The 19,268-nt window shown below is 37.4% G+C and overlaps 1 protein-coding gene across 2 annotated transcripts in view; it reads right to left on the reverse strand.

Annotated features, from left to right (window-relative positions):
* The window catches only part of Nup153 (nucleoporin 153), a 55,402-nt gene that overhangs the window by 4,880 nt on the left and 31,254 nt on the right, over nucleotides 1–19,268 (reverse strand). For both annotated transcript variants that reach the window (XM_055595089.1, XM_055595090.1), the window contains 7 exons: nucleotides 16,733–16,870; nucleotides 16,033–16,131; nucleotides 14,679–14,763; nucleotides 11,384–11,506; nucleotides 7,875–8,477; nucleotides 3,565–3,756; nucleotides 1,039–1,917 (listed from right to left, as the gene is read on the reverse strand). In XM_055595089.1, coding sequence (XP_055451064.1) covers nucleotides 1,039–1,917; nucleotides 3,565–3,756; nucleotides 7,875–8,477; nucleotides 11,384–11,506; nucleotides 14,679–14,763; nucleotides 16,033–16,131; nucleotides 16,733–16,870 — 2,119 coding nt within the window. The remainder of the gene's footprint in view (nucleotides 1–1,038; nucleotides 1,918–3,564; nucleotides 3,757–7,874; nucleotides 8,478–11,383; nucleotides 11,507–14,678; nucleotides 14,764–16,032; nucleotides 16,132–16,732; nucleotides 16,871–19,268) is intronic.

The following is a 19,268-nucleotide window of genomic DNA, read 5'->3' on the forward strand; positions in this document are numbered from 1 at the left end:
TAATGGAAAAGTGTCTAATTTACAATCTTTGCATTTCTGAAAACAGCTACATTTTGTTCTTATGTCTGATCAAATCTGACTAGTTACACAGTGATTTCAAGGTTATTTCATTGATAGGGCACTGTTTGGTGCTAGGGATCTACTCCAGGGCTTTGCACAAGCCTTTGGAGAATACTCTATCAATGAATTAATGTCCAGCTCAGTCATTTCCATTTTTAAACTAGTGTCTTTTTAATCCAATTTTAAATGAATGTGTGTAGGCATCAAATACCCCCAGCGCTGGAGCTATAGGCACTTGTGAACCACCTGAAGTATGTGTTGGGACCCAAACTTGTGTCCTCTTCCACGAGCAATATGCATAATTCCTGAGTCTCTACAAGTCTCAAGTGTCTTATTTCATATACAAAATATCTTCTGGTCATTTTTTTCTAATATTTCCCTATGCCATTCTCAGATTTCTGAGATAATTCAATTTCAAAGGCACTTACAGATACAACTGTCCATCCTAAAGCTGCTCTGGGAAACCCCCATTACAAAAATCAGACTATCTCGACAATGCTCTTCCCACTACTCCCCTGACCAAAGAGCTTTCCTTATTTCAGCAAACTTCTTTTAATTTTTAAATGGGGTTGTTGTTCCTCTACCTCCTTTTTCATTTTCAAAATTGCCTATTTTCTTAGAGTGTAATTATATTTACTGTCTGTGTTCCTTAAACGTTTCATGACTCACTATGCATAACTATTTGTAAATAAAAATTTATCAAAAATATTCTGACATGCATCAATTCTAATTATAAAATGTCCAAATGACAGAAATGTTGCCCATTGTGTACTTTTTATTACAGCCATATTTCTCAATATTAGATCTGTAGGTATCCTATTAGAATCATGGCAATTTTACTTCAATTAAAACCGAAAAGCCTGAGTTCTTTCCTCAAGATTTCTGAAACCTTTTCTTCATTATTTCCTGGCAGCCACTCCTAAGTGCATTTATCAAGGCATCAAATACAACTTGGAAAAAAAGTCTTTTAATATTTACCAGTTGTAGTATTAGTTTGATTTCCAAACGCAAAAGTGGCCTTGGCTAGCTGATCAGACTCCTTCACAGATGGTTTTGTCACACTGAAGCTGAATGTCGGCTTAGAAGAACTCTCATCTTTGGTCTGCTCTGAATTTCCAAAGGAAAATACTGGTTGACACTTTGGCTCCTCATTGTCAGCTTTTTTCCCAAATACCAGGGAAGTAGAAGTAACAGGTTCTTGCTGTTTCTCCTCTGTCCTCCCCAAAGCAAACACTGAGGCAGATGGCAAAGAAGCAGACTCCACTTTACCAAATGTGAACCCACCCTTCGTAGCAGAAGCATCTTCTTTCTTTGCTTCTGTTGTCTTGTATGTGAAAGGAGTCACTGAAACACTTTTAGTGTCTATGGTTCCAAAGTTGAAGCCGCTCTTGTTCTCTGAGGTCACTGTGGTGTCACTAGCAGCACTGGGGGGGTTACTAACACCTGCACCAAAGCTAAAGCCTGCAGATGAAGATTTAGGCAGCTCCTCTTTCTTTTCTTGCTGCCCAAGAGTAGATACCCCAAACTGAAATGGAGCTGAAGAAGCTGGGTTGCTTAAGCCAGAAGAAACTCCAAACTGGAAATTATCATTCTTGCTGTCAGTTTTAATTTCTTCAGGTTTAGAATCAGGCAACATTCCAAATTTAAAATCTCCAGCTGGTTTAGAAAATTTAAAGTTTGTATTCATGGAATTTGTAGACCCAGAGTCAGATGAAGTGCCTAATTTGAATCCTCCTTGATCTCCAAATTTAAAATTTCCAGTGCTTGTAAAAGTTTGAGAAAGCCCAGAAGAGGATGATGGAATACCAAATTTGAAGGCTGAGGATGCTGGATTTAAAGATGAAGATGTACCAAAACCTTCAAAAACAGAAAACACACAAAAAGACATCAAATTAATGTGATTATCCTCTTAACAAATATAACCCCTGAGAGGCACAGCATCATAGGACAACTCTGAAAAGGCCTATATGCCACTTCCACCCACCAGACTGGAAGGTTGAAAAATGCAACAGAACATGTGTCAGTGAGGATACCGGAAGCAGTAGGCACTTCCCTATCCTGTAGACAGAGATCTGAATCAGCATCAAAGCTGCTGGAACAGTCTATCAATATCCCCCACCCCACCCCCCCAAATTCTAAATCACATATCCTCTGACTGTAATTTTAGAGCTATAAATTGTCTTAAGATAAATTTGGACGTACAAAAACTATATATCCAGGCAGCTATAAACAAAGAACCTGAAAAAAAAAAAAATGCCAAAAATAACTCATGATAAAAACAGAGAACAGAAAATGTAGGTGATACACAACATTCCTGACAAGAAAAAAAGGAAAACAGAATACTTTGGCTGTGTGTTTGCTTCGGACAGGCATAAAGCACCTTTGGAAGGTGTGTAACATGTAATAACCATGACTCTTACCTTCGTGGAGACAAAAATTGAAAAAAAAATTGAAAGAAAAAAAAAAAAAGCTAACAGAGACAGGAAATAATTTTTCTTTATGACCCTTGACCGTAATTTATTTTAAATATTTTGACCGTTCACAGAAGCATTTAAAAATACTTAGCATTAAAAACATATGAAATGTCCAGGCACAGTGGCACAAGCCTTTAATCCCAGCATATGGGAGGCAGAGGCAGGCAGTTCTTTTTTAGTTTGAGGACAGCCTAGTCTACAGAGCAAGTTCCAGGACAGCCAAGGCTTGTTACACAAAGAAATCCTGTCTCAAAAAAAAAAAAAATAAATAAAACAGGCATGAAATGAAGCAATATTTATAAAGATAAACATCATCATTATGGCGATTAAGACCAAAGTCCTTGGTGCTTTTCTATTAATAAAAAATTGAGTATGAAGTATTTGGCTGGCTTAAAACAAGGACTATCAGATGATGGAAAGACGGACAGACACACAATACTACCCCACAAATAAAAGCACACAATAACCAAGCTTTTCAATAAGACTTTCAGCCTCAGATAAACCATCAAGCATGTCAATCATGTAGACTAACATAGAAACCTGTCAGTCATGTACACTGACATAAAGAAGGTGTGATGTGCCAAAACCATGTTTGACTTTTTTCTTTTTTAATTTTTTTATTAATTAGTTTATTCACTTTGTATCCCAGCTGTAGCCCCCTCCCCCGTCCCCTCCCTATCCCTCTCTCCTTCCCTCTTCTTCTCCTATGCCCCTCCATGTTTGACTTTTGATTTGCAAAGTTAGAAAGCCATTAAAGACTGAAGTAAATTAGAAAATAAGATCCTAAGGTGTAGGTTCTCAGTTATGTAAGAGTCAAGTTCATACTCAAAGCAGGAAATTGAGTAACACAAAGTACCTCATCCAGATACATGGGTAGCATCTTGATCCTGAGATGCCTAATCTGATTTGCCATTCACAAATGACTACTAAAAACCCCCAACGACTATGTCTCGTTTTATAGAATTACTTAGAGGAAAACTGCCCACACACATTTCACTTTAACTAGGCATTAGAGAGTTCTTCACCTTACCTTTAAACTCAGACTTTGTGCCTGGCTTTGGACTTTCACATGCTATGCATTTGGTAGAGTCTGCTTTATTTTGCACTAGGCACACTTCACAGTCCCAGCTTCCCTCAGGTTTTTTGAATTTGTCCAATCCTAGACAGCCTCCAGAAGACAGAGAGACAGGGACAGGGCTGCTGCTTGAAGCAGTTATCAAACCTAAAAGCAATGGGGAAACTGATGAAAATTTTAATTTCTATTACCCTCTTATTGACACCACTGACTGAACATTTTGAAATTTCATTAACCTTTCCTATTAAAACACAAACACACACAAACTCTACCAGAAACTGAGCCTTATAACAGACTACTCAAATTTTATTTAACATTACAAATAAATATCTTTCTCTAACCTTGCTCAGTAGTGACCTTATTCTTAAGTTCCTAGTTTGAACTATTCCCAGTTTGTATGTGTGTGCTTGCATGCTTGTGTTTGTTTGTTTTGTTTAATTTGGAGTTGGGATGATGTCTCAGTGGTTCAAGTGCTTGAGTAGTAACAGGGGGACCACATTTCAGATCTCTGAGAACTAACATAATTCTGGGTGACAAAAAATACTGGGTGGACACAGGCCACCTGCAATTCTAGCCTTGGAAGGTGAAGGGAGGCAAGGTCTCCTTAGAGCAAGCTATTAAGCAAGCAAAATAACCACATTGGAAAGCTCTGGATTTTACTGAGACCCTTTATCAAAATATAAGGTAGAGTTTATAGTCCTTTTAATATCCAGCTTCCACAACATACCCCAGATACATAAACACACCCCACACATATATACACAGTAAAAAGAAAAAAAGGTAGGGTATCATTCTCACAAATTAGGGGCTGTGGCTGGGGGGGGGGGGGAAGGTAGCTCATTCAGTCAAGTAAATACCTTGCAAGAACAAAAAACTGAGTTTGATTTCCAGTAGCCACATTAAAATAAAAATGTGAAAAATTAGGGATTATAAGACTAAACTGTTGCTGGGTTTGGGAGGCACATGGCCTTTAATCTGAGCACTATAGGAGACAGAGTAGACTTCTGTGAGTTTAAGGCCAGTCTGGCCTATATATATAACAAGTTTCAGGCCAGCCAAGTCCACATTCTGTCTCAAAGAATGACTAAATTGTCCTTAATTCTTCAACTATTACAGAATTCTAAAATACAAGATGTAAATTTCAGGTAATACAGAAAATATCCATATACATTGTCAACTTCAAAGTATGTACCTCTGGCTTTGAAAATTATTCTTCTGTAGACATAATCTACTTTATAACTCAGCCCCATACCTATTTTACACATTCCTGCTAGATTCTTTTTAGCAGACATTTACTAAAGTAACGGAGTTATAGTACACAAAGATTATTAAAATGTGTGTATGTTCCTGGTCTAAAAGAGAAAAATATAAACTGATGCAAGCACACCAGCAAGTGGTAGATAGATCTTAAGTGTGCAAAGGAGAAAGAAACAACAGGAAGGCACAAGAAGACATCAAGGTAATGGCTCAATCTTTAGGCAAAGCCAGCATGTTTGTGGAGAGGCAAAGCCAGGAAGGATGCATCAGCAAGGTATGATGTATGAAGCAGGGAGCAAATACAGCCATTTATTCTTGGGTTCCCAAATTTCTAAACAGCCACCACCGGCTCCACTCCTCCCATAGCTGTGGGAACAAGTCTCTGCATTTTAACATATGTTCTGTTCTATTCTGCCAACAAAACTGCTGTCTAATGTCTATTGTTGGTATACTACTCATTTGACAAGTTTTCACATTCGCTGATGGTTATAAGCACCAGTGTAACCATTTCCTCACTTCTACCTGCAACCCACACTTCCCTGCTCTTTATACATTTGTCTAGAGGCCCCCAGTCTCTTTAGGTATTTTCTAAGTCCATTCAATCTGTCTGATCCTTCTGCTTTTCTTGAGACTTCTCATTTTCCTTTTTGAGAATCTGAGTACGATGTGTTTTCATCGTATCCACCTCTTCTTCCACTCCAACTCCTCCCTAAGACCCTCACCCACCTCTCAAAAATCATGTAGCCTTCCATAATTGTTATATAGATTTATGTAAAATATATTAAGTATTATCCATATGTATATATTTGTAGAATAACCACTTGGACAGGAGCGACCCATCAGGGGGTTCATACCTGAAGAAAACTAAGTCTCCCTCCCTAAGCAGCCATTAGTAAGTAGGACTGGGACCTGGTAAAGCCTTTTGCCCATCTGTGCTGGAAATGTTGATTGATGTGTGTGGTCCTGTGCAGGTCCTATGCAGGCAGCCATATCAATAAGGGTTTCATGAGTGCAGCATGCCTGTCATGTCCAGAGGAAACTATTCTGCAGTATTCTTCCCAGCCTGATGATCTTTTGTCTGAAACAGTACCCTCACTGAAAGAAACCCTTGGTCATCATCTTATTCTAGTCACCTGCAGAGGTTATTCAGCCACAGTTGTTTTTCCTGTCTGGTTAATCCAAGATCAGTATCGGATTTGGTCCAGACCCTTAAGACAGCAGAGTTCAGTTTGGAGCTCTGCTCCTCAATTCACTAAATTCACATCTATTCCCATGGCTTCAAATATCAAAACTATGTCCTATGATTCCCTAAATCTGTATATCCCAGTACTACGGGGCTGTAATCCCTACAATGTATCCAAAGGCCTACATATCTGAATGCCAATTTGAGTAATCTGCAATTAATCTGTCATTAACCACACACTGTTCTAAATCTCCATATTCAATTGCACCTTGTCATGTATATTACACTCACAAAAGCCTCCTAAGCTGTCCTTCCAAAATCTGTTGCTCAGACTTTTCACAATCATTCTAGTAGATGTAACACCCTTGTTAACATCATCTGAGCTCCATGGGCACCAAACACATATAACAGACAGACAGACAAGGCGCACACACACACACACACACACACACACACAGGCAAAACACTCATACATAAAATATGTAAATAAACTTGAAAAATAAAATTTGGGCTCAGAAACATGGCTCAGCAATTAAGAGCATTTGTTGCTCTTGCAGAGGACTGAAATTTAGTTCCTGGAATCACCTCTAACTCCAATTCCAGGAAATACAATACCCTCTTCAGGCTTATGTAGGCTACCACACATATGTCCATACAGAAAGACAGATACACATAGAGGGAAAAAAGTTTTTTTCCAAAAATTAAACAAGTGCTGGAGGCAAAGGCAGGTGACTTCTGCTTCCAGGACACGTTTCATTTTATACATTTTATTTCCAGGCAAGCAAGGCTTAAATAGTTAGACCTTATCTAAAAACAATTAAGAAAAAATTAAAATTTAACCAAATAATCCTTCTGTTGACAGGGCATTGTGCCCAGACCAAAGCTGGTATTGTTTTCCTATCAATTCATAAGACTTCTTTGCTCCTGAATAATTTTCTCATTCAAAATTTCATTACCCATCTGTCAACTCAGAATTCTGGCTTCCTCCATGCTTTTTCTGAGGCAAGGAGACAATGCCAGATGGGAAGAGTCAAATATTTTGGAATAAGGATTCTGATAGTTCATTTTTTATGGCAGAATGAATTAGAATTAGGGGTGGGGTGGGGGCATGATTTAAGAGTCTCAGGAAAGAGATCCAGCCAGTAACAGAGCACCGAATACAGAAACAATCTACATACCAAACTAACATAACAAAAAGAACTCTTAACTCTTAAGATGTGTTATTTGCTATCCGTATTACCATACACTTCCAAAACGAATTTAAACATCTGCTTTAATTCTTCAAATTTTCAAGAAATATAACCTCAAACCACATTCCATTTTTCTCAACAAGAGTTTTTCCACCAGAAGTTAATTAAATTACAATCACTAACAATCTGGTAGATAGTACAGGGCTACAGGTGACACCAATAATATTCAGAAACGGACACTAGCATAAATCAGGATGCCTACCTCTTAAAGAACCTTTATAAATGACCAGTGACCATCCTCATTTCTACACAGACAAAAGAAGACATGAAGGTCTGAGACTGTCTCATTCTGAGAGCTTTCAGTGTCATTTGTTAACTACACTAATTATCACAAAGAGAAATTATTTCCAATAATATTACAAAGAAAATGCAGGTATAGAATGAACCAGTTCACAAAGCATTCTAAGTGAACAGGTAGTCTTAGTCCACAAGGCAGTTTGTAAAAAAATGAAGATGGAAGAAGAAATGCTCATCAGGAACCGTTTATAACACCAGGAGTAGTCTTAGCCATTTTCAAAGTTAAATATTCTACTAAAGTAATAGGAAAAACTAGTCCACAAGGCAGTAAAACATACCTGGTTTCTCAGACGTACAGGAGACACATCTGCTGTCCTCTGCCTTATTACAAACACAGCATACTGGACACTCCCAAGATCCCACAGGCCTTTTGAATTTCTCTCCAAATCCTAGTGTACCCGTGTTCACAATGGTGGAAGAGGAAGAAGTTGCAGGACTTCCTGAAGTCGCCGTCACTGGAAGGACCCGCTTCACGCCAGTGCCTGGTTTGGGTGTTTCACAGGCTACACATTTTACTGCTTCAGGCTTATTTTGCACTAAACAGGTATCACAATCCCAAGTTCCTACTGCTGGTTTAAATATATCTCCAAAGCCTGTCCCTGATGTAGAAGCTGGTTTGTCACTTTTACTTGGTGACCCAGTTACAGTTTGTTTAGCAGTTTCTTTCGGTGACAGTTTTGCTCCTTGACAAGCTATACACTTATTGTCTGTGACTTTGTTCTGGAGTAGACATGTGTCACACTGCCATGATGATCCAGCTTTGAAACTTTCTGCAAGCTCAATTCCACTAGAAGAAAAAGTACTTATTGCTGGTCTTGTATAAACTATTGGACTTGTAGTGGTGGGCTGAACAGGAGAATCAACCTTTGGTGACATGAAACCTACAGTGGTGAAAAAAAAGAATGTTGTTCTTAAGCAAAGCAGTGGGGCTCTAATCAAAGCATTAACTACAACATTATTATGGAGGGAAACGTTTACACATTTATCAGGTTAACAGAATCAGAAAATAATTAAGGTTTTAAAATTACCTACACAATCATATATATTATGGGTAGGTATGACATTTAAATCTATTTAATTCTACTAAAGTTCTGTAACTATAGAAACAGGTCATCACTATACATTACTTTCTCCCTCTAAAACTTTCTAGTCTGATGTTCTCGTTTGAATCTACTCTACTGTCAGGCACCACTTCTGTCCACATTTTATTCTGCCTCCCTACACAATGAACTTAATTGTCTTCTTCATTTTCATTATCCATTCCTTCTTCTAGGTATTCCAATGGCTTTGTCAACTTACTTCAACATCATAATCATTGAGTGCTGCCTAGTCATAATCCATTCTGTGGTATTTTCTACCTTCAGTAACACTGGCTAAATGCCAGTGTTAAACAGGATTAACTATTTGATAGATGTCCCTCCAATATACAACAGGGTTATAAGGGTATTTTGCAATACGGTCTCACTATCTAGCTGAGGTCAACCTTGAGTTCATCAACCTCTGCCTCAATCTCTTAAGTGCTGGAATTATAGTGTGCATCACCAAGCAAAGACCAAAGATAATCTTTTATTTATTGGTGGCTGCTGGGAATTGAACTCAGGATCTTTGGAAAAGAGCAACCAGTGCTCTTAACATCTGAGCCATCTCTCCAGCCCCAAAGATTATCTTTAATTATAGTAAGCTTTAAAACTCCACAGTTTGGTAATGAATCCCAACAAAGATGTGGCAAAGCCTCTGAACAGGCTTACACACACACACAAAAAAAAAAAAAGTGAACAAGACTCATCGAGTCTGTCCTCATGGAGGAGGAATTTGGTGACATAAACAAGTCAAATGCATGAAATCTCTCATCAGTAGTTATTTTGACAAGTAAGAAAAATATTTAAATGGAATTATGGGGTGGAAGTGGGTCTTTCATTAAACTGACTCACTAAATACTGATTTAATGCCTAGGAAATGTCTTCACTTGAACCAATCTACATTTCATATTACATGTACCAACACCTTCAGAGATCTGGTTCTCGAGCCTTTAGCTTGAGTACCCCAGAAAAGAAACTTAGAAGACTGGTATAAGATTTGTAGTGTTATCAAGATAGTATCCAGCTGGGCAGAGAGGGCACACCTTTAATTCCAGCACTCAGGAGGCAAAGCAGGCAGATCACTGTTTAAAAACAGCCAGGTTAAGTAAGAGAGCAACAGTGAGCTTCCTGGCAAGCCAGCGTTAGTTAGACCCTGCGTTCAAAAAGTAAAGAACCCAGTGAATTACTTTTAGTCCGAAGGGAATACAATCCAGGAGCTTCCACACACTGCCCACAATCAGCCGTTTCCTAACAGCTAAGGGTTTAATTACAATCAGGATGGCAAAAATCCCAGAAATGGGAGCCACTACATGTTTTTTTCTTCGCATTGTCAGATTTTCCAAATTCCATTCAAATGAAAGCTCGTGTTTAGTTAAAAGGGGGCAAACCTGCTGGATGGTGGTACCTCACACCTTTGATCCCAGCACTCGTGAGGCACAGGCAGGTGGATCTCTGAGTTCGAGACTAGTCTGGTCTATATATAAAGTTCCAGGATAGCCAAGGTTACACACACACACACACACAAAAAAAAAACTCTGTTTCAAAAAATAAAAATAAAATGGGGAGGGGGAGAGGAGGAAACAAGATTATAAATGCAAAATGTAGCTCTAAATGTATGTGTGAGAAAAAGGTACACATTTGGCCCCACCTGCTAATTGCTAATTCTAGTTCATGTACTTTGGAGTTTGGCATAGCTCCTGTGTAGGCTGATAGTAGTACCTATAACAGGAGAAAACTGAATCCAAAAAACCTAATCCTTTGAACCTTGTAAAAGAGGCCAATAAAGTTATTTTTAAACTTTAATCCACTGTACACTGAACACATCTGCTAAGTAAATCTAATTCTTTCTGGACTATTAGGTTACCTTATAAACAACATTATATCCAAGAACTATTACAATTCAAACTATGAACATTCTTTTTTGATTTAAATTGAAAAATGAATTCCTATTTAATTTCTAGTCATCCTCTCCAAGTTAGTTACCTATGCCACTTTGGTTTGATCATTATACATTTTTAGAGATACACTATACCTGAGTACATATAAAACTTTAATTAAAAAGACAATGTATCAGGCAGTGGTGGCACACTCCTTTAATCCCAGCACTCAGGAGGCACAGGCAGAGGCAGAGGCAGGATCTCTGAATTCAAAGCCAGCTTGGTCTCAAGACCAAACTCCAGGACGACCAGGGTTACACAGAAAACCCCTGTCCTGAAATAACAACAACAACAACAAAAAAAAAAAAAAAAAAAAAAAAAAAAAAAAAAAAAAAAAAAAAGAAGAAGAAGAAAAACAAAAACCAAATAAATGTAAATAAAGTAAACACATGCTGCACTAACTAGCTTTCAAGTCCCGAGCTGTCCTTCAAACATGTTACACTCTAGTAAATTTAGCCTAGTTGTACATATACCAACTGCAGAAAAATGTGGTAGTTGATGAGTGAAACATACAAAGAGACAGTAAACATTCTCTTTCTATATTCATCTCTTAGAGATAGATTTTCCTATCAATAGCCCTTGAACGACAAAGAATTCAATGATGGTTTCTAGAACAGTTCCATGAGAAAATTTATATCACACTAGATTTACATTCAAGAGTCACCTTCCTATATGCACTTACTTGCATTTTTTCAAACTTAAGTTGTAACATTAATGACACCATGAGTTTGCAATAGATTTTTACTATCAAAAGGGCAGCTGTTCACTTACCAGGAGTTTTCAGAATGTCTAGCACACTTCCTTCTCTCAGGATCTTTGTCGGTGTAAAAGGGTCCTCACAAGGGGCGCTCCGCTTCTTACAGCTTGAGTTATTCACTACAGTGTTATCTTTAGCTATAATTTTTGAATTATAAAAGAAATAAAGCCAAGAAAAATTAGTGGACTCGAGTTAAAACGAACAACTTTTTGATCAGTTTCTAAAACTATGAAAAAGTCAACTGCAACTCAAAAATGGGCAAGTAAAGCGCAGTCAATTCTGCCACTGTAAAAGGTAAAAACACTATTTCTTACATTCCTTCACAAATCCCACACAGAGAAAATGAGAACAAGTCGACAACTGTCAGGCAATGAGTTCTCTGGAAAACAAACTGAAGCACTAGTTGAATATGACAAATGGAAAAAGGTTCTCCAATGCCTGAAATAATATATCTGATCAAAGAGCAATTTAAAAGATAAACCAAAGTAATTTTCAACTGGTTTCACACTTAGAAACCCATACTATGATTAAAAATCTTTTCAGTTACAGTACTGAGAAACATAATACTCAATAATAAAGATCTCATTACATAAATTGTAAGATGGAGACAAGATAATGCTATGTAGTTCACAAAAATTATTCATAAAGTGTAACTATGGTACAGCAGATTAGAAAGTAAGATTTATATCTAGAGATTAGCACTTGCTGATAATGGTTGCATGAGTGACTGTCATACCTTGCTTTGATATTTTAAAAGAGTAATTTATTAGGATTTTTTTTCAAGATTTACTTTATAAGTTCACTTTGCCTACAAATACATATATATAATACATATATATACATATATATAATACACACACACACACACACACACACACACACACACACACACACACACACTATTGTGCATGCCTGGTGTCCATGAAGGCCAAAAATGGGAGTCAGAATCCCCTGGCGCTAGAATTACAGATGTTTGTAAAAAACCATACAATTGCTGGGAAATAAACCCAGGTCCACTGTAAGAGTAGCCAGTGCTCTCAACTGCTGACCCACTTTCCAATCACCTAATTTTTCTTTCTAACTAAATATATTATATGTAATAAGTATAAACATTTATATTATATAAGCATAATATATTTATCTTAGTTGTATATAAATTATGTATTTTCATTAGATCATATTCTATTATATATAAATGTATGTGTATATTATATAAATATACTATACTTATATATATTTATAATACATAAATACTATATGAATATTTAATTTATATATTTATATGCATAATTGTATATATAATTTATATATATTATATATTATTTATATTATATCTGCAAAAGGCAGAGGCTTGAGATACATGTAGCCAAAGCTCCCCTTAAACACAGTGATATGTCAGTAGGTTGGCCCTCCTGCCTCAGTCTCCACAGGGCTTCCATGGGAAGAAGCAAAAATTTAAGGAAAACCTGAAAATGTATTCAATGTGACAGAAATGGGAATGAATGAAAACATTATCTCCTGCCACTAAGAATTAACCATCATGTTCTTTTGTTGTTCTGTTTAAAATGGGGACCTTGCTTACGCAGTCTAGGCTGGTCTCTAACTTGCAACCATCTTTCCTCCTAAAGGTAACAGGCATGCACTACCATTTCCACACTCCACATTTCCAATCAATTTCTTCAAATGTAAGAAGTTATGAGAAATGGTGATACTGCAGGAACATACACCTCTATACAGTGCACTCATAAATGATCCACCAATTGCTAAAACTCCAGGTTGTTTCAAGACACATAAAATGCAAAGCCTCCTAACCAATTGCCAGTCAGCTACAACTATCAGAACAGTCATTTTAATTTAGAACAGAATTTTAATTTCGTTCATTGAAGCTAGTCTTGGATTGGTCAATTCAAGGTTTTTCCTCACGCCCATAATAACATTCAAGAAAATAACTAATGGTAAGAAAAACTGAAATTGCTTGCTACTTTCTATGATAAAGATCTGTTTCATCCAACTTAAAAGTGGGAGGTAAAGAGAGATATCAAACTTTTTCTGGAACCTTTTCCATGGTCTGTGGGTTTTACTGTTTAGGTCACTACAGTATTCACAGACCTCTTTAGTTTCTAAGTCCTGACTGCTTTTTCTTTTTGGCTTAATAATATACATATATATACACACACACACACACACACACACACACACACACACACACACACATATATATATATTTTAAGGATCTGGTTGTTAGCTCTCTCAGTAGGTATGGGGGGAACACTTCAAAACAGGGTCAGAGGCCCCAACTAACATCTCTACTTACAACCCTGCACACACTCCTCCTCAGCACACTGCTGTCACTCCACACCTACTCTTTCACTCACTCTGCATGTAAAAATCAATGCGGCTGGATGTGCGGTGCACACCGTTAATCCCAGCACTCAGGAGGCTGAGGCAGGAGGATCTCTTGGAATCGGAAGCCAGCCTGGTCTACACAGTTCCAGGACAGCCAGAGAGGGATGTGTGTAGACCCTGTTACAAAACAAAAACAACCCCCTTACCCCAAAACAAATTGTCAGAATAAAAACTTAGGGCCAGAGACGCAACAGGGTAGGGAACCTAGCATGAGCAAGGCCCACTGCTGGGGAAGGGAGTGTTTCATCAACTAAGCCAATTCTTCAGCACGGGAGGCACGGGCTTTTAGGACTTAATGCTACGTTTTCTCCAGCCTCATGACAAAGCATGTGCACGTGTACATGCTTCCTCCCGCTTCCTTTTTCCTGCTCCTGTTTCCTTTCCTTGCTCAAATTTTGACATGAAGAACTCAACTTGATGTTTTTGTATATCCCAAACACCAAAATCACTACCACCCCAAAAGCCTGTTTGAATTATCTAATTTTATTCGCTCAATGGTTAGATTCTTCAGTTAAATTATGTATCACTAATCTGCTAAAGCCAGTATAATCCATGAATAAAATGCTTCTGTGTAAAGATCAGATCCACCATAACTATAAAGTAGACAAACCTTCAAGTGTATTAAGACGTCAGTGATAAAAAACTTAGTATCTTATTCTAAGTGAATAAATACACTCTTAGGGCCAGCTCACTCTAAGCCAAACTTTTCTCACTATCATTAATTAAAAAAAAAAAAAAAATTAAAAAAAAAACACTGCTGGAAGAGTGGCTTTCATTAACTTTTCAGAGCTGATTTCCATCAAGTGAAAGCATTTTTAAAAAGGAGATTTTGAAGTGCTACTCTATGATAAAAGGGTTCGGTTTTGTTTTGTCAAGATTATGAAAAAAAATTTTTTCACTTACCTGAACTACTTAAAATTAGTTCTGAAGAACTAGTAGAGCCAGTAAGTTCTGTTTTTGCAACAGGCACACTAAATGTAAATCCAATCTATAATAAAAAAGGGTATTTTTCAGGTGTCAGAATATTGTGAAACAAGTAACAGAACTTGATCTTACATTAACTCAAAAGGTATACTAAATTTCATCTATTATAAGAGCTTTTCATGTGTTGCAATTTCCAAATTTAAAATTAATGAACCAAGTACCTAGCACTTTGATACACATAGCTCTAGTCCCAGCATCAGGAAAGCTAAGGAAGGGAGAAATATTTGAACCCAGTTTTAAGTCAGCCTAGGCAACATAGCCAGATTCTATCTTGAATAAGTGAATGAAAAACTACAAATAAATTAAAAACTGTATGGCATGTCAACCTGACAGCATTTTTAATTCTTTATGCATTGTCTTCTTTCAAAGCATTACATAAAATATTCACGAGACCCTAATCCCCAGCTTCTGAACTTCTGAACACCATCTTATAAATATGAGGTTTGGGAGACAAAAAAAATGGACTTCAGAGATTTAAGAAAATTAAGTTTATCTGTAACACCTACCTATGACCAAAAAACAAACAAACAACAACAAAAAAAAAAAAACAAACAAGTATACACCCAAAACCTGAAAACAAGCCAGGTGTGGCCTAATCCCAGCATTCTAGAGGCAAAGGCAGGTGGATCTCTTTGAGTTCAAGGCTACCCTACGCCTACATAGTGAGCTCCAGGCCAGCCAGGACCACACAAAACAAAAACACTAAAACAATCTATAAAGATGACATGTGTAATGAAAGTTTAGACAACATGAACATTAAATGTATTATTTTTACCCAAATAGTTCTCAATCACAAGAAAACAAATACATATTGTGTAACAATGCCCCAAACATAACTATTAAACAGATTTTAAATGCAATGATGTAGTTGCCAAGGTCTTTTCATTTAATCTACAACAGACATTATAGGACAGTATGCAATTATTTATACGTGTGTGTGTGCGTGTGTTTGTCATGTTAAATTCCTAGAGTATAAATGGATGCAAGTGAATGTCCATCTTTGGGGATAAATGGAAAAATACTAATGAAACCAAAGTTATTTTCACTTTAACTGCCCAAATGAGATGCACGCACGCACGCACACACACACACACACGCACCCCTTAGTACATACTAAAGAATACAAAACATATTTCTTATACAGTACTTTTTTTCAATACCTTGAAGAAAGTGCTTTACTACCATTGAAATCTTAGATTTGATTTAAAAAAAAAAAAAAAAAACCCACTATGGCTCTGAAATCTGTCATGAGCTGTGCCCATTCGGTACTTACAGACGCTGGAGGTAGCACATCTGCCTGCGTAGACTTTACAATGGGAGATGAGAATGTGAACACAGGACTGCTCGTGCTGCCCAGAGAACTCATCTGTACCTGGGTTTTCAGAATAGAGAGAAATGACACAAAAAAAAGCTATTTAGAAGAATGAAAGAAAAAAATACTTAGAACATTATTTCAAAATAAATAAAAAAAGCACTTTTTCCAGTTAAATTAAAAAAAAAACAAAAAACAAAAATCCACTAACTTCTTAAAACAAAACACTGACTAGATCTGAAGACTCCTACTGTATATATTTACAAATTTTAAAAAAATGAAAAATGACGTAGAGAATCAATTCCTAGCACCAACTCCCCAATATTTTTCCATTTTTCTTATTACTTTGAGTTACTGATTTTTTAGTGAAGAAAAAAAAAAAAAAACATTTTAAAAAATACTAAGCTAAAAAGAGTAGCAGTAAGAATAAAAGTCAGGGCTGGAGAGGTGGCTCAGAGGTTAAGAGCACTGGCTGCTCTTCTAGAGGTCCTGAGTTCAAGTCCCAGCAACCACATGGTAGCTCAAAACCATCTATAGTGAGATCTGCCCTCTTCTGGCATGCAGGTATACATACAGATAGACCATTGTATTCATAATAAATAAATCTTAAAAAAAAAAATAATAAAATAAAAATCACCTCACTTATACAGTGGTTCTATACCTTGTTTGTTAATGGCTGAGAAGGGCTGACCGGTGTTGGAGAGGAAGCTGAGATCACAGTGGAACTAAAACTGAAGGTAGGCAGTGAGGAACTGCTGATTGGTAGTGAGATTTGCGGTAACACTGGCGCTTCCACTTCCTAAAACACAGCATGTTTTGTAATGATGTCATCTTTCATGTCATGCTTTTATCTACTCTTTTCAAGGAGAACTGATGTAGCTATATGAGCAAGCTTAAACAGGAAGAAAGTAGGCCCCATGCAATATTAACAAGAGCTCTTGAATTAAAAACCCAAAGAAGGCTTAAATTCCCAGTTGTGCCACCAACTGCCATGTAACTCAAGTTTCAGCAACAATTTTCAATCTTATAAAACAGAGGAGAGCCAGTGAGTTGGCTGAGTAGGTAAAACTGTTTAACTGTAGAAGTTTGTCAACCTGAGTTCTATCCCCAGAATCCAAAGTGGAAGAGGAAAACTGCCTCCTAACAGCTGTCCTCTGCATGTTGTTGGGCACACACACGCAAATAATAATTATAATAATGATGACAATAATAATTTTTAAATGGGGGAAGATGTCTTCCTCTGTATCACATTTATGGTTGTGCTACAAAAAAAAAGCCACACATGGTCTTGGGAGTACAACCTCATATACACACCTTGCATACAAACATATAAAATCTTTTTTTTTATGTCTTATCAGTAGGACATAAATACTACAAGTTGTATATATTTTATAATTAAAGGGCCTTCAAAGCTCAAGTTTTCTTTCAAGAAGGCAGGGACATGCCGTCCTTTCACAACACTCCAGTGACAAGCAACTGAGCCAAAGCCCTTAACATAATCCAAGCTCCCCTGTCAGGACACGATTTATGGCAGAAGCACAAACTGCCAAAGTTTTCATCCTGGTGCTTAAGAGGAACAACTACAAAATTAACCAGGAAAAAAGAATGAAAAAACTGTCACTCTTACAACAATCTACAAGCACCAACAGATATTAAATCCAACTTCAAACCAAACATAAACAGAACTGGGGAGGTAACTCAATGGAAAAAAGCACTTTTTGACCAGTGTGAGGACCTGAATTCATAAAGCCAGAGGCAGATGAACATCTGTAATCCCAATACTCCCATGACAAAATGGGAGGCAGAGATAAAAGTTCCCAGAACTTTGCAGCCAGCTAACCTGGCATGCAGAGCCGAATACAATAAACAGACCCTGTTGTCTCAAAGTAAAAGGCCAAGATCAATGACTGAGGTTGTCCCATGACCTTATACTTGTACCTGACACATGCGTGCCTACATTCACACATACCAGAAAATATTTCACCATCGATGAAATATAAGTTTTAAATTTTAACATACATTCCTAGAGCACTACAGGTCAATAAGCATACTGAGAAACAAGTAAGTCCAACCATTATGTCCCTGGGGCTAAAGAGATGCCTCAGTGGTTAAGTGCACTGGCTGCTGTTCCAGGGAAACCTGGGATCAATTCCCAACATCCATATGGCTCCAGTTCTAAAGAATTTGACGCCCTCTTCTGGCCTCCATGGGCACTGCATGCTTATGGTGCAAAGACCTAACATGCAGTGAAAACACCCACTGATGTAAATTTTTAAAAGCCCTATGTTCCAAAGCTTAAAAGAACTGAACATCTTAGAGGGTGTTGAAGCCCTTAAACGACTTAGACTGAAATGAAAGCTGTTTCAACTCAGAAAATAGTTAAAAAAAACGAGTGAACTCCAGACAGTCAAGTTGAGTAATCTTTAATTAATCTCTATGTTCTATATCCAATCGATACCTAAAAATCAATTCCTTTTTAATTATATGTGCATGTTCCCACACGTCTGCACAAACACACATATGCCATACACAGTACATGTGGTAGTTAAACAACAACCCACAGAAGTCAGATCTCTTCTTCCACCATGGAGGCCCCAGGGACTTGGCAGCACGCACCTCCACCCACTGAACAACTTCAGCAGTCCAAGAATTCATTCTAATGCACCTCACAGGAAAATAACGAATACAGAATAACCCTAAATGGTCTTAAAACACCTCTTTCCCAGTAAACAGACGACAACAAAAAACAAATGCAAAATAAAACCCCAAAGACATATGTTTTATAGCTATTAGACTGACAATGGGCCAAAACAAGACCAAGTGCTAGTAAAGGAAAACATAAAAGATCCACCTATGACCCTGTGGAGGATTGTGAAGAGAAACAAACAGCAAAGTCAACACAATGAAAGAGGTGTCAGCCCCTGCAGTCCAACAATCCCATTCGTAGGCAAACATCCTCCAGACCAAACTGCACATGGCAAAGGAGAAGTGTATCAATATTCACCTTAGCACATACTGGGAATCAGCCCAAATGTACCCTGATGAGAGAATGGGTTAATTGTAGTATATCTGCACAAAGGATAAATAAATAGCAGAGAAATTTAAAACCCATTGTTCCATTTAACATGCAGTCTCTCTCTCTCTCTCTCTCACACACACACACACACACACACACACACACACACACACACACACAC

Source organism: Psammomys obesus, unplaced genomic scaffold, assembly GCF_907164565.1.
Source record: "Psammomys obesus unplaced genomic scaffold, mPsaObe1.curated_primary_1811, whole genome shotgun sequence".
NCBI classification, from domain to species: Eukaryota; Metazoa; Chordata; class Mammalia; order Rodentia; family Muridae; genus Psammomys; species Psammomys obesus.